General features: G+C 47.6%; 1 protein-coding gene across 1 annotated transcript in view; it reads left to right on the top strand.

Annotated features, from left to right (window-relative positions):
- Window positions 1–11990, top strand: part of LOC120056831 (sarcoplasmic/endoplasmic reticulum calcium ATPase 1-like) — a 113396-nt gene extending 101406 nt beyond the window's left edge. Inside the window, exons 16-23 of the mRNA XM_039005061.1 lie at window positions 137–472; window positions 1719–1939; window positions 2492–2694; window positions 2914–2999; window positions 5728–5861; window positions 6838–6955; window positions 10785–10902; window positions 11319–11990. Coding sequence (XP_038860989.1) covers window positions 137–472; window positions 1719–1939; window positions 2492–2694; window positions 2914–2999; window positions 5728–5861; window positions 6838–6955; window positions 10785–10902; window positions 11319–11362 — 1260 coding nt within the window. The 3' untranslated portion in view covers window positions 11363–11990. The remainder of the gene's footprint in view (window positions 1–136; window positions 473–1718; window positions 1940–2491; window positions 2695–2913; window positions 3000–5727; window positions 5862–6837; window positions 6956–10784; window positions 10903–11318) is intronic.
- Window positions 11991–15701: the final 3711 nt, after the last annotated feature.

The following is a 15701-nucleotide window of genomic DNA, read 5'->3' on the forward strand; positions in this document are numbered from 1 at the left end:
CCCTTCCCTCCTCCGCTCTTGCTCGCTCGCTCCTCCTCCTCGTCCTCCTCTGTCTCTCGCTCCTCCTCGTCCTCCTCTGTCTCTGTCGCTCGCTGCTCCTCCTCGTCCTCCTCTGTCTCTCTCTCTACCTCCCCAGACGGGCCTAACGTTTGTTGGCTGCGTGGGTATGCTGGACCCACCCAGGAAGGAGGTGACTGGTTCCATCCAGCTGTGCGCCGAGGCGGGCATCCGTGTCATCATGATCACCGGGGACAACAAGGGCACGGCCGTGGCCATCTGCCGACGCATCGGTATCTTCGGCGAGGATGAGGATGTAGTGGGCAAGGCCTACACGGGCCGGGAGTTTGATGACCTGCCCATCGACTCCCAGAGAGATGCTGTGAAGCGGGCACGGTGCTTTGCCCGCGTGGAGCCTGCACACAAGTCTAAGATTGTGGGCTACCTGCAGTCGTTTGATGAGATCACTGCCATGGTGAGAAGAGGGTTGACACACAGCTCCTCCCCTCGGAGTCCTTTAACTGCATGGCTGTGGGGGCTCAATGCCTCATTTCATTATAATCCTGACCTGATCTAGATTAATATGGACCTTATTTCATTATAATCCTGACCTGATCTAGATTAATATGGACCTTATTTCAATATAATCCTGACTTGATCTAGATTAATATTGACTTTATTTCATTATAATCCTGACCTGATCTAGATTAATATGGACCTTATTTCATTATAATCCTGACCGGATCTAGATTAATATGGACCTTATTTCATTATAATCCTGACCTGATCTAGATTAATATGGACCTTATTTCAATATAATCCTGACTTGATCTAGATTAATATTGACTTTATTTCATTATAATCCTGACCTGATATAGATTAATATGGACCTTATTTCATTATAATCCTGACCGGATCTAGATTAATATGGACCTTATTTCAATATAATCCTGACTTGATCTAGATTAATATTGACTTTATTTCAGTATAATCCTGACCTGATCTAGATTAATATGGACCTTATTTCAATATAATCCTGACTTGATCTAGATTAATATTGACTTTATTTCAGTATAATCCTGACCTGATCTAGATTAATATGGACCTTATTTCATTATAATCCTGACCTGATCTAGATTAATATGGACCTTATTTCATTATAATCCTGACCTGATCTAGATTAATATGGACCTTATTTCAATTATAATCCTGACCTGATCTAGATTAATATGGACCTTATTTCATTATAATCCTTACTTGATCTAGATTAATATGGACCTTATGTCATTATAATCCTGACCTGATCTAGATTAATATGGACCTTATTTCATTATAATCCTGACTTGATCTAGATTAATATTCACCTTATTTCATTATAATCCTGACTTGATCTAGATTAATATTGACTTTATTTCATTATAATCCTGACTTGATCTAGATTAATATTGACCTTATTTCATTATAATCCTGACTTGACCTAGATTAATATGGACCTTTATTTCATTGGTGTGCAAATTAATAAATGAATCCATAGATATGTTTGAGCTAATTCTTTGGATAAATCACTTCTGGGCCAATCTATTCTGACTTGCCTTGACAATGAAAGAGTTCTGTGATAGGTCAACTTTCCCATCTCATGTCTGTATAACACCTTATTAACCCATAAGAGTCTAACCCTATTAAATAAAGAAATGATTCAATATTCCTCCTTCTCTCCACAGACTGGTGATGGGGTGAACGACGCGCCAGCCCTGAAGAAGGCAGAGATTGGCATTGCCATGGGCTCGGGCACAGCTGTGGCGAAGTCAGCATCTGAGATGGTTCTGTCTGACGATAACTTCTCTACCATCGTGGCGGCTGTGGAGGAGGGCAGGGCCATCTACAACAACATGAAACAGTTCATACGATACCTCATCTCCTCCAACGTGGGAGAGGTCGTCTGGTAAGCACCGACGCATGCACTGCACACACACACACACACACACACACACACACACACACACACACACACACAGAGCGTAGGTTTTACTAACCTTGTGGGGACCTGAAATTGATATCCATTCAAAATGCTATTTTCCCTAACAATAACCATGTAGTGTTGTGTCTCTTGTTGTGATGTGTGTTTTGTCCTATATTTATACTGTATTTTTTTTATTTATCCCAGGTCCCCGTCCCCGTAGGAGGCCTTTTGGTAGGCCGTCATTGAAAATAAGAATTAACTGACTTGCCTTGTTAAATAAAATAAAAATCAAATTTTATCCTGAACCTAGCCCCTAAAATAGCCTTTGTCCTTGTGAGGACCTGGGAGGCAGAAATGTCCTTGTTTTACTTGTGGGGACTGGGGGATTTCCAGTACCCATGACGACAGTAATGCAAGCCCACCACATCAGACAGACACACACACGTTGTCCAGTCTCCTAACCGGAGTTCTCAGGAATGCTGACTCTTGTCTTTATGTATTTCTGATGTTTTTTTTCCCCCTCGCTGTCTGAAGCATCTTCTTGACTGCCATCTTGGGTCTTCCTGAGGCTCTGATCCCGGTCCAGTTGCTGTGGGTCAACCTGGTGACAGATGGTCTCCCTGCGACTGCCCTGGGCTTCAACCCCCCAGACCTGGACATCATGGACAAGCCGCCTCGCAACCCCAAGGAGCCTCTCATCTCTGGGTGGCTGTTCTTCAGATACCTGGCCATCGGAGGTGAGACACTGTCTGGTCCACTGGACACTGGTTACAATACAACAGGAAGTTACCCATCGGCAGCTCATTCACACTCTTTCTTTCCATAATGTCTTCTTGCGAGCTATAATCAAAGTTTAATGCTAGCTACTTAAAGATGATCCATTTACATTGGGGATTAAATCATGATGGACTTGGATCTCACTGTTGCTGGGTCTCTGTCTGACTGTGTCCTTGCAGGGTATGTTGGTCTGGGCACGGTGGGTGCTGCCACCTGGTGGTACTTGTTTGATGATGAAGGCCCTCACGTGTCCTTCTACCAGCTGGTGAGTGGAAACAAACACACCATTACTAAGACTTCATTAGGGCCTTATTCATTAGACACCAAGTGGAAGAAAACAGACTGAAACAGGGAGGGACTGTCCAATAAGAAACCATGCTTTGCTACGGTGTGTCCTAATGAGTACAGTAAGACCTAGTATTGAATATGTATTAGGATCCTCATTAGGCTTCCTAGGGTCCAAACAGGGTTAAAACAATGACATCGCAACAAAACAACAGCCTACATAAATATAAACTTAACATTATAGAGACATTATTACATTATAACTCTATTACAAAGTAACAATATAACATTGAGCGAGAGTGTGTGTGTGTGAGAGATTGTCTCTCTTCACGGTCCGCGTTTTACGGTTGATGTTGTTTTTAAAATCTGATTTTACTGATAACTCGAGTTACTTGATGTGGCAGAGTTCCATGAAGTCATGGCTCTATAAGGTACTGTACAGTCCACCTTTTATCTCTGCTGAGCCTAGAAATGTTCTGGTGAAAAGTCACTTTTCAATCACCTCCGGTGTGTGTGTGTGTGTCTGTTTTCAGACCATAGTGCTTTATCACGTAGGACTGATCTGGACTGGATTTGGCTGTTGTTATGGTCAGCGCCAGGTTACCCCATCAGCTGTTTGCCGTGACGACGGTCTCTGGGGTCATACAAACAGAGCAATAGAATTGGAGGAGAATGAGACACGTGGTCTGAGAGAAGGAAGAAGAATGTCAGAGAAACAGGAAGAATGACAGAGAAACAGGAAGAACAGGAGAGGAGAAGTTAGAGTGAACTGAGTCCACAGAAAGATAAATGTCAGAGAAGGAAAGGGGGGGGGGGGGCAGAGGAGGATGAGAGGAACTGAGTCCAAGGGTCCACAGAAAGAGAAATGTCAGAAAAGGAAAGGGGGGGGCAGAGGAGGATGAGAGGAACTGAGTCCAAGGCTCTCCTGCAGCTGCTGTGGGGTTGGATCTGATCTGAGACCCAACACAGCCTGTCTCAGGGGGGTTAGGTCACTTCCTGTGGACACAGCACACATTCACACACACTGTGTTCTCCGAATGTTCTGATCATTTACTTGTGGGTGGTCAGTCAAGTTCATCTAAGACTGTGTAAGAAGCTTTGGAATAATACTCCAAAATATAATTCATGTATCTACAGTGCACCTGGAAAGTATTCAGACTCCTTGACTTTTTCCACATTTTGTTAAATTAAAGCCTAAAATATATTAAATCGTTTTTTCCCCCTCAATCTACACAATTGGAGGAGATAATGACAAAGCAAAAACAGTTTTTGAGAAATTTTAGCAAATAAATAAATAAATAAAATGGAAATATAACATTTACATAAGTATTCAGACCCTTTACTCAGTACTTTGTTGAAGCACCTTTGGCAGCGATTACAACCTCAAGTCTTCTTGGGTATGACGCTACAAGCTTAGCACACCTGTATTTGGGGAGTTTCTCCCATTCTTCTCTGCAGATCCTCTCAAGCTCTGTCAGGTTGGATCAGGAGTGCTGCTGCACAGCTGTTTTCAGGTCTCTGGCTGGGCCACTCAAGGACATTCAGAGACTTGTCCAGAAGCCACTCCTGCGTTGTCTTGTCTGTGTGCTTAGGGTCGTTGTTCTGTTGGAAGGTGAACCTTTGCCCCAGTCTGAGGTCCTTAGCACTCTGGAGCAGGCTTTCATCAAGGATCACAATGTACTTTGCTCTGTTCATCTGTCCCTCGATCCTGTCTATTCTCCCAGTCTCTGCCACTGAAAAACATCCCCACAGCATGATGCTGCCACCACCGTGCTTCACCGTAGAGATGGTGCCAGGTTTCCTCCAGATGTGACGCTTGTCATTCAGGCCAAAGAGTTCAATCTTGGTTTCATCAGACCAGAGAATCTTGTTTCTCATGGTCTGAGTCCTTTAGGTGCCTTTTGGCAAACTCCAAGCAGGCTGTCATGTCCCTTTTTACTGAACAGTGGCTTCCGTCTGACCACTCTACCATAAAGGCCTGATTGGTGGAATGCTGCAGAGATGGTTGTCCTTCTGGAAGGTTCTCCCATCTCCACTGAGGTACTCTGGTGCACATTCAGAGTGACCATCGGATTCTTGGCCAAACCGATTGCTCAGTTTGGCCAGAAGGCCACTGTGTTCTTGGACCTTCAATGCTGCAGAAATGTTTTGGTACCCTTCCAAGACTTGTGCTTCGACATAATCCTGTCTCGGAGCTCTACGGACAATTCCTTCAACCTCATGGCTTGGTTTTTGCTCTGACATGCACTGTCAATTGTGGGACCTTTTATATAGACAGGTGTGTGTGCCTTTCCAAATCATGTCCAATCAATTACATTTTACCACAGGTGGACTCCGAGTTGTAGAAACATCTCAAGGATGATCAATGGAAACAGGATGCACCTGAGCTCAATTTCCAGTTTCATAGCAAAGGGTCTGAATGCTTTTTTTTTTTATTATACATTTGCAAGAATTTCTAAAAACCTATTTTCGCTTTGTCATTATGGGATATTGATGAGGATTTTTTATTTTTTAAATTGAATCCATTTTAGGATAACAAAATGGTGGGGGGAAAATCAAGGGGTCTGAATACTTTCCGAAAGCTGTATATAGAATTGAAGAGAATGAAGTTGAATGGTGCAGCACAAAGCCCATTCCACTGTGCCATCATGTTCTGTTGTCTGTATGCTGTTGAAGCCTGCTCACCCCTGTCCTCTCTCTCCTCACAGAGACACTTTATGCAGTGCTCGGAGGACAACCCCATGTTCCAGGGCATCGACTGTGAGGTGTTTGAGTCTCGTTTCCCCACCACCATGGCCCTCTCCGTGCTGGTCACCATAGAGATGTTCAACTCCCTCAACAGGTCAATCAGCAGCTTCTCCTACTTAGAGGGGACATAGCTATATGATTACATGTACAGTTGTCCCAATCAACTTGCCAAAACTAGTTTGTTAACAAGAAACTTGTGGAGTGGTTGAAAAACGAGTTTTAATGACTCCAACCTAAGTGTATGTAAACTTCCGACTTCAACTTTATAAGCTTTTTATAAGTACAGCTTATTCTATTTGCTTAATGATAGCATAGCCTACAGTCACATCCATGTTACTATGGTTCTGACTGTTTTCCCACCATTTCCCCAGCGTCAGCATGTTATTTCTGGGTAGTTGGACGGCATCAGGCCTATTTCCACATCTCGAACATGGAGAGATGTCATCGTGGTGTTTTGTGATGGAGGGAGGTAAAGTCTGACTCTCTCTCTGCCAGGGTTTCCCATGGAGTAACCCTGTCAGAAGCTCCCCACAAACCCATAGGCCTAATCTCTCTCTCTCTCATGAGTAGGAAACATGTCTTTGGGAAGGAAATATTATTATTAATAGTACTAGGGTCAGTAAAAAAGTAAATTGTGGTTCATTTCTCCAAGCCAAAATTAGACCGTGTATAATATGACGTTGGCTCAGGAAGCCTGTTTTCATTCGGTTAGAACTCCATCCATATGATGTCACAATGTCACCGCATTAACAGGAAGGAACACATCCATGGAAGAGACGTTTGGGTAAAGTTTGGAATATCATTCATATTTGCCATTTAGCAGATACTATTATCCAAAGTGACACCCATTTAATGCGTGCATTAATCTTTGCACCTGGGTGGTCCCTGGAATCGAACCCACAACCCTGGCGTTGCTAGTGCCATGCTCTACCAACTGAGCCACACGGGACCAGCATATCAGACCATGTTTTGCTGCCCAAGTCTGGGATCAGTAGTTGTTTTGGCTATTAATACAGTGAACACAGTGTGTGTTTTTGTTCTAATGTGGCCCCTCCTCCTCTGGACCCTAGTCTGTCAGAGAACCAGTCCATGATCAGGATGCCTCCGTGGGTCAACTTCTGGCTGCTGGGAGCAATCGTCCTCTCCATGTCCCTCCACTTCCTCATCCTCTATGTTGAGCCGTTGCCTGTGAGTACAGTGTGTATATATACAGTCTCTGTCCATCTGGATGGCTGTCTCTGTCTGTCAGCAAGAGTATGATTTATTGTGTATCCCTCTTTCTCTCTCTGACCGCTTTCTCTCTCTCTCTCTGACCGCTCTCTCTCTCTCTGATCTCTCTCTCTCTCTCTGATCTCTCTCTCTCTCTCTGATCTCTCTCTCTCTCTCTCTGATCTCTCTCTCTCTCTCTCTGACCGATCTCTCTCTCTCTGATCTCTCTCTCTCTGATCTCTCTCTCTCTGATCTCTCTCTCTCTCTCTCTCTCTGACCGCTCTCTCTCTCTCTCTCTCTCTGACCGCTCTCTCTCTCTCTCTGACCGCTCTCTCTCTCTCTCTCTCTGACCGCTCTCTCTCTCTCTCTCTCTGACCGCTCTCTCTCTCTCTCTCTCTGACCGCTCTCTCTCTCTCTCTCTCACCGCTCTCTCTCTCTCTCTCTCTGACCGCTCTCTCTCTCTCTGACCGCTCTCTCTCTCTCTGACCGCTCTCTCTCTCTCTGACCGCTCTCTCTCTCTCTGACCGCTCTCTCTCTCTCTGACCGCTCTCTCTCTCTCTCTGACCGCTCTCTCTCTCTCTCTGACCGCTCTCTCTCTCTCTCTGACCGCTCTCTCTCTCTGACCGCTCTCTCTCTCTCTCTCTGACCGCTCTCTCTCTCTCTCTCTGACCGCTCTCTCTCTCTCTCTGACCTCTCTCTCTCTCTCTGACCTCTCTCTCTGACCTCTCTCTCTCTCTCTCTCTGACCTCTTTCTCTCTCTGACTGCTCTCTCTTTCTCTCTCTGACTGCTCTCTCTCTCTCTCTGACCGCTCTCTCTCTCTATCTCTGACCGCTCTCTCTCTCTCTCTGATCTTTCTCTTTCTCTCTCTGATCTCTCTCTTTCTCTGATCTTTCTCTTTCTCTCTCTGATCTCTCTCTTTCTCTCTCTGATCTCTCTCTGATCTCTCTCTCTCTCTCTCTCTCTCTCTCTGACCGCTCTCTCTCTCTCTCTGACCGCTCTCTCTCTCTCTCTGACCGCTCTCTCTCTCTCTCTCTCTCTCTGACCGCTCTCTCTCTCTCTCTCTGACCGCTCTCTCTCTCTCTCTCTCTGACCTCTCTCTCTCTCTCTCTGACCTCTTTCTCTCTCTGACTGCTCTCTCTTTCTCTCTCTGACTGCTCTCTCTCTCTCTCTGACCGCTCTCTCTCTCTCTCTCTGACCGCTCTCTCTCTCTCTCTGATCTTTCTCTTTCTCTCTCTGATCTCTCTCTGATCTCTCTCTTTCTCTCATCTTTCTCTTTCTCTCTCTGATCTCTCTCTTTCTCTCTCTGATCTCTCTCTGATCTCTCTCTCTCTCTCTCTCTCTCTCTCTGACCGCTCTCTCTCTCTCTCTGACCGCTCTCTCTCTCTCTCTCTCTCTGACCGCTCTCTCTCTCTCTCTCTCTCTGACCGCTCTCTCTCTCTCTCTCTCTCTGACTGCTCTCTCTCTCTCTCTCTCTCTGACCGCTCTCTCTCTCTCTCTCTCTCTCTCTCTCTCTCTGATCTCTCTCTCTCTCTCTCTCTGACCGCTCTCTCTCGCTCTCTCTCTCTGACCGCTCTCTCTCGCTCTCTCTCTCTGACCGCTCTCTCTCTCTCTCTCTCTCTGACCGCTCTCTCTCTCTCTCTGACCGCTCTCTCTCTCTCTCTCTCTGACCGCTCTCTCTCTCTCTCTCTCTCTGACCGCTCTCTCTCTCTCTCTCTCTCTGACCGCTCTCTCTCTCTCTCTCTCTCTGACCGCTCTCTCTCTCTCTCTGACCGCTCTCTCTCTCTCTCTCTCTCACCGCTCTCTCTCTCTCTCTCTCTCTGACCGCTCTCTCTCTCTCTGACCGCTCTCTCTCTCTCTGACCGCTCTCTCTCTCTCTGACCGCTCTCTCTCTCTCTGACCGCTCTCTCTCTCTCTGACCGCTCTCTCTCTCTCTCTCTGACCGCTCTCTCTCTCTCTCTCTGACCGCTCTCTCTCTCTCTCTCTGACCGCTCTCTCTCTCTCTCTCTGACCGCTCTCTCTCTCTCTCTCTGACCGCTCTCTCTCTCTCTCTCTGACCGCTCTCTCTCTCTCTCTCTGACCGCTCTCTCTCTCTCTCTGACCGCTCTCTCTCTCTCTCTGACCGCTCTCTCTCTCTATCTCTGACCGCTCTCTCTCTCTATCTCTGACCGCTCTCTCTCTCTCTGATCTTTCTCTTTCTCTCTCTGATCTTTCTCTTTCTCTCTCTGATCTCTCTCTGATCTCTCTCTTTCTCTCTCTGATCTCTCTCTGATCTCTCTGACCGCTCTCTCTCTCTCTCTGACCGCTCTCTCTCTCTCTCTCTCTCTGACCGCTCTCTCTCTCTCTCTCTGACCGCTCTCTCTCTCTCTCTCTCTCTCTCTGACCGCTCTCTCTCTCTCTGACCGCTCTCTCTCTCTCTCTGACCGCTCTCTCTCTCTCTGACCGCTCTCTCTCGCTCTCTCTCTCTGACCGCTCTCTCTCTCTCTCTCTCTGACCGCTCTCTCTCTCTCTCTCTCTGACCGCTCTCTCTCTCTCTCTCTCTGACCGCTCTCTCTCTCTCTCTCTCTGACCGCTCTCTCTCTCTCTCTCTCACCGCTCTCTCTCTCTCTGACCGCTCTCTCTCTCTCTGACCGCTCTCTCTCTCTCTGACCGCTCTCTCTCTCTCTGACCGCTCTCTCTCTCTCTCTGACCGCTCTCTCTCTCTCTCTGACCGCTCTCTCTCTCTCTCTGACCGCTCTCTCTCTCTCTCTCTGACCGCTCTCTCTCTCTCTCTGACCGCTCTCTCTCTCTGACCTCTCTCTCTCTCTGACCGCTCTCTCTCGCTCTCTCTCTCTGACCGCTCTCTCTCGCTCTCTCTCTCTGACCGCTCTCTCTCTCTCTCTCTCTCTGACCGCTCTCTCTCTCTCTCTGACCGCTCTCTCTCTCTCTCTCTCTGACCGCTCTCTCTCTCTCTCTCTCTGACCGCTCTCTCTCTCTCTCTCTCTGACCGCTCTCTCTCTCTCTCTCTCTGACCGCTCTCTCTCTCTCTCTCTCACCGCTCTCTCTCTCTCTCTCTCTCTCTCTGACCGCTCTCTCTCTCTCTGACCGCTCTCTCTCTCTCTGACCGCTCTCTCTCTCTCTCTGACCGCTCTCTCTCTCTCTCTGACCGCTCTCTCTCTCTCTCTGACCGCTCTCTCTCTCTCTCTGACCGCTCTCTCTCTCTCTCTGACCGCTCTCTCTCTCTCTCTGACCGCTCTCTCTCTCTCTCTGACCGCTCTCTCTCTCTGACCGCTCTCTCTCTCTGACCGCTCTCTCTCTCTCTCTCTGACCGCTCTCTCTCTCTCTCTCTCTGACCGCTCTCTCTCGCTCTCTCTGACCGCTCTCTCTCGCTCTCTCTGACCGCTCTCTCTGACCGCTCTCTCTCTCTCTCTCTCTCTCTCTCTCTGACCGCTCTCTCTCTCTCTCTGACCGCTCTCTCTCTCTCTCTCTGACCTCTCTCTCTCTCTCTCTGACCGCTCTCTCTCTCTCTCTCTGACCGCTCTCTCTCTCTCTCTCTGACCGCTCTCTCTCTCTCTCTCTGACCGCTCTCTCTCTCTCTCTGACCGCTCTCTCTCTCTCTGACCGCTCTCTCTCTCTCTCTCTGACCGCTCTCTCTCTCTCTCTCTGACCGCTCTCTCTCTCTCTCTCTGACCGCTCTCTCTCTCTCTCTCTGACCGCTCTCTCTCTCTCTCTCTCTGACCGCTCTCTCTCTCTCTCTCTCTGACCGCTCTCTCTCTCTCTCTCTCTGACCGCTCTCTCTCTGACCTCTCTCTGACCTCTCTCTCTATCTAGCTGATCTTCCAGGTGACCCCTCTGACCTGGTGCCAGTGGATCGTGGTTCTAAAGATATCATTCCCTGTCATCCTATTGGACGAGGCCCTCAAGTACATCTCCCGCAACCACTTAGACGGTACAACTCACAGTTTCTAGAATGAGCTTCCCGTAGAGGAATGTGTTTGTTTGGTTTCCATAGAGACTGTAACGGGGCTTTGGTGTGACAACAGAGTTAAGGATAGCTTCTCTTCTAGGGCTTACTGGAAAAATCTCCCAAAGTGACGGTTTCTTACTTTCCCCTCTTTTTCTGCAGCCTAAACTCTCCCCTCTCTTCTTCTAGAAAATGTATTCTTTCCTTTGTCTTTTCTCCCCCTCTGCTTCCTCCTTCCACCTCTCGGAACGTTCATATTTAGCTAAAACCTGCTAGGTTATATATATATTTTTTTAGTTTCCATTAGTTTTTCTGGCTTAAGCCCTATGCGTGGACACATTCATTTATTGTAGACGTTCATGTGCTATTATTATTGATGTGTTGTTTCTCCTCCTCAACAGACAACGACGACAAGAAGTACAGGAACAGGCAGCTAAAATATTAAGACACACACACACACACACACACACACACACACACACACACGTTCACGTAGGCCCAGGAAAGTGTGATGAAAACTACAAAACACACCCAGGACTTAAACTTTCCACTCATCGCTTTTGACTCTGTACAGTAACATAGTGGTGCAATAGGTAGACCATGGAGAGGTAGGAGGAGAGCAGGGGATTGTGATGTCTAGAGAGAGAGAGGGAGAGAGAGCGAGAGGGGCATAACCTGGAGGCTACAGACAGACTTGATGGTACCAACAACAGACAGAGACTGGCATGCAGGAGAAGATACTACCAACGGGCAGCAAGAGGAACCACACTGCTCGGCCTGAGGTGTCTGCCCACCCCCAGGCCAGATGTTCTGGGTGTATCCAGTACTCATGTGTCCATCCCACCCCATATGAACCCCTCGGTCTACCAAGGCTTCTGTCATTCAGATCCACAGTATTGTCAGTGGTCTGTGCTGCTCTACCAGGGTCATGGTAGTCAGACCATCACACTGTAACTACTCTCCTTTAACTGGATCACAACATTCCTCTCTTCCTCCTTTTCCTTTCCTCCCTCTTTCTCTTCCTCCGTTTCCTTTCCTCCCTCTTTCTCTTCCTCCGTTTCCTTTCCTCCCTCTTTCTCTTCCTCCGTTTCCTTTCCTCCCTCTTTCTCTTCCTCCGTTTCCTTTCCTCCCTCTTTCTCTTCCTCCGTTTCCTTTCCTCCCTCTTTCTCTTCCTCCGTTTCCTTTCCTCCCTCTTTCTCTTCCTCCGTTTCCTTTCCTCCCTCTTTCTCTTCCTCCGTTTCCTTTCCTCCCTCTTTCTCTTCCTCCGTTTCCTTTCCTCCCTCTTTCTCTTCCTCCGTTTCCTTTCCTCCCTCTTTCTCTTCCTCCGTTTCCTTTCCTCCCTCTTTCTCTTCCTCCGTTTCCTTTCCTCCCTCTTTCTCTTCCTCCGTTTCCTTTCCTCCCTCTTTCTCTTCCTCCGTTTCCTTTCCTCCCTCTTTCTCTTCCTCCGTTTCCTTTCCTCCCTCTTTCTCTTCCTCTGTTTCCTTTCCTCCCTCTTTCTCTTCCTCCGTTTCCTTTCCTCCCTCTTTCTCTTCCTCTGTTTCCTTTCCTCCCTCTTTCTCTTACTCCGTTTCCTTTCCTCCCGCTTTCTCTTCCTCCGTTTCCTTTCCTCCCTCTTTTTTTCCACATGGAGGTCTGCTTGCTGTATATTGAGCTGATTTCTGCTCTTTGGCTCTGATTTTTGTCCTCTCCTCTCTCTTATATTGCTCTCCCTCTTCTTTCCCTCTCTTTAACTCTCTTCTCTCCCTTTCTCCCTTCTCTCTGTTGAAGAGGCAGATAGGCATCATTGGGCCTGAGTTGTGACTCATTCAGCCTTGAGCAGTGTAGTGTAGTGTAGACCTCTATCTCCTGAATGTGTGAATAGCTTTCTGCTGCTTAGCTGCTACTGGGGGAGCCGGGGTCAGCCCAGAGACAAGCCAACCAAGATGAAATGATGACTCCACCCACTGTGTTCAAACCCACTCTGGCCAGACTGTTGTGACAAGCCCATCCAGCCTCACAGCCAACCTTCAGTGCATCCCTCATCCCATGTCCATTCCAGAAGAACTCTGTTCCTTAATCACAGCTGTAGCTGCAGAGTACTACTCGTACAGCTGTAGCTGCACAAAATATACTTCTGCTTTGGAAAGGATGCGTAGAGGAGGGTGAGGAGGAGAATTAACAAGCAAGGCAGCTGAATTGGCTAGCCTTCATAGAGGTATATCCGAGACCTTTGTCTCCGACACATAAGAACATGCACACATGTCAATCATATCAAGACTCTAACACTCCCAACATGCTGTACATCCACTTGGACCTAGTAAGGTCAAATAATTAATGTATTTTTCTCCCATAGACCCCCCCCCCCCCCCCCCCCCCCCACCACTCCCACTCTACTTCCAGGCCATACCCCTCCAAACACTTGTTTACACTGTTAACCCAATCTAGCCATTTTAGTTTTGATATTAATGAATAATAATAACACCCCGTTGGTATCCTTAAAGAATGTCCAGTAAGGCAAGTTGACTCCAGCTCATCTCTCTGCTCTCCATGCTGCTCTCCATGCTGCTGCCAAATGCTTTTTTGCCTTACAGGTTAACTTTTGTGTATTGTTTTGAAAACTAGTAATAATGATATATTTGACTGAATGAACCCAGGAGGTTTTGGATTGTGTCTTTAGCTTTAGTTGTTTTGGGGGGTGCGGGTGGGGTTCGCTGTTGAGCCGTGCTGTGTGGGCTGAGGCCGGTGGGATAGCTGGAGGGAAGAAGACTCTAATCAGTGTCTCGTCCATACTGAGCCTCCTGACACCTTTTTATAGGTCATCCTTGGTTAGAGCACCAACCAGTAGGACTACTGGACTGGTCTTGGGTCGGTCCTATCACTCCAGATCAGGCGAGTTCTGACCACGTCAGTTTTGATTTCATCAAGGAAACAGCACAGCCTACCGTTGTAACGTACAAAGAAAGACCGGCTCTTAAAGGTTAGACAACCGGTTAACTCTTTAGCCAGTCACCCGTTCCACACAACACAGCGTTGATCTTAGTGTAGAGAGCCAAGATCTAGAACACTGTAGCCATGCTTGGTTTCATCAAGGAAATATATACCACGGTGATGCAGAAGCTCTATCTAGTGTATCTATTGGCTAACAGTGGCAGAAGGCTTCAGGACCGCCGGTGTGCTTCCTAGCTGGTCCTCAGCCCCAGATCATGATGGTACTCAGGCTGTCCAGCAGTGATGTGGGTTTGTACAGGACCGCCGGTGTGCTTCCTAGCTGGTCCTCAGCCCCAGATCATGATGGTACTCAGGCTGTCCAGCAGTGATGTGGGTTTGTACAGGACCGCCGGTGTGCCTCCTAGCTGTTCCTCAGCCCCAGATCATGATGGTACTCAGGCTGTCCAGCAGTGATGTGGGTTTGTACAGGACCGCCGGTGTGCCTCCTAGCTGTTCCTCAGCCCCAGATCATGATGGTACTCAGGCTGTCCAGCAGTGATGTGGGTTTGTACAGGACCGCCGGTGTGCTTCCTAGCTGGTCCTCAGCCCCAGATCATGATGGTACTCAGGCTGTCCAGCAGTGATGTGGGTTTGTACAGGACCGCCGGTGTGCTTCCTAGCTGGTCCTCAGCCCCAGATCATGATGGTACTCAGGCTGTCCAGCAGTGATGTGGGTTTGTACAGGACCGCCGGTGTGTTTCCTAGCTGGTCCTCAGCCCCAGATCATGATGGTACTCAGGCTGTCCAGCAGTGATGTGGGTTTGTACAGGACCGCCGGTGTGCCTCCTAGCTGTTCCTCAGCCCCAGATCATGATGGTACTCAGGCTGTCCAGCAGTGATGTGGGTTTGTACAGGACCGCCGGTGTGCCTCCTAGCTGTTCCTCAGCCCCAGATCATGATGGTACTCAGGCTGTCCAGCAGTGATGTGGGTTTGTACAGGACCGCCGGTGTGCTTCCTAGCTGGTCCTCAGCCCCAGATCATGATGGTACTCAGGCTGTCCAGCAGTGATGTGGGTTTGTACAGGACCGCCGGTGTGCTTCCTAGCTGGTCCTCAGCCCCAGATCATGATGGTACTCAGGCTGTCCAGCAGTGATGTGGGTTTGTACAGGACCGCCGGTGTGCTTCCTAGCTGGTCCTCAGCCCCAGATCATGATGGTACTCAGGCTGTCCAGCAGTGATGTGGGTTTGTACAGGACCGCCGGTGTGCTTCCTAGCTGGTCCTCAGCCCCAGATCATGATGGTACTCAGGCTGTCCAACAGTGATGTGGGTTTGTACAGTACCTTGTTATTTACTACTGAATCCTTGATCTTTGTACAGAAAAACGAGAAAGAACGTTCGCATGGATACTTTGTTAGTGTAATTAATAACCTATACTGTATATTATATTACTTTTTCTGATAACTTACATGACATCAATGAAACCTACTTACTTACCAACAGCAAGAGAACCAACTGCAAGAAACGATTTCAGTTTTTCTTTAAGTGCATCTAAGGATCTCCATTTTCTTGTAGACTAGAAAAAGGTTGTTTTATTTATCATTGCTGTTATTTTTTACGGTTGCTAGGAGAAAAAAAAAATACTGTAAAATAAACAAAAATAATCATAATGAGAATAATAATTTTGATGATTAAATAATTAATTTCAGTGATAGTAATCTGGTTTGAGAATGTTTGATGAGCACTTCTAAATGAATTGTGTCTTTTACACAGAGTGATGAGCAGAGATGAATCTTGGGTAATGAAGTTTTATGTGTGTTGAAAGGCTTGGTGTGACTACAGGCTCCAGAGACCCCCTCCGCCCCCCCATTAGACATT

Source organism: Salvelinus namaycush, chromosome 12, assembly GCF_016432855.1.
Source record: "Salvelinus namaycush isolate Seneca chromosome 12, SaNama_1.0, whole genome shotgun sequence".
In the NCBI taxonomy this organism is placed as follows: domain Eukaryota; kingdom Metazoa; phylum Chordata; class Actinopteri; order Salmoniformes; family Salmonidae; genus Salvelinus; species Salvelinus namaycush.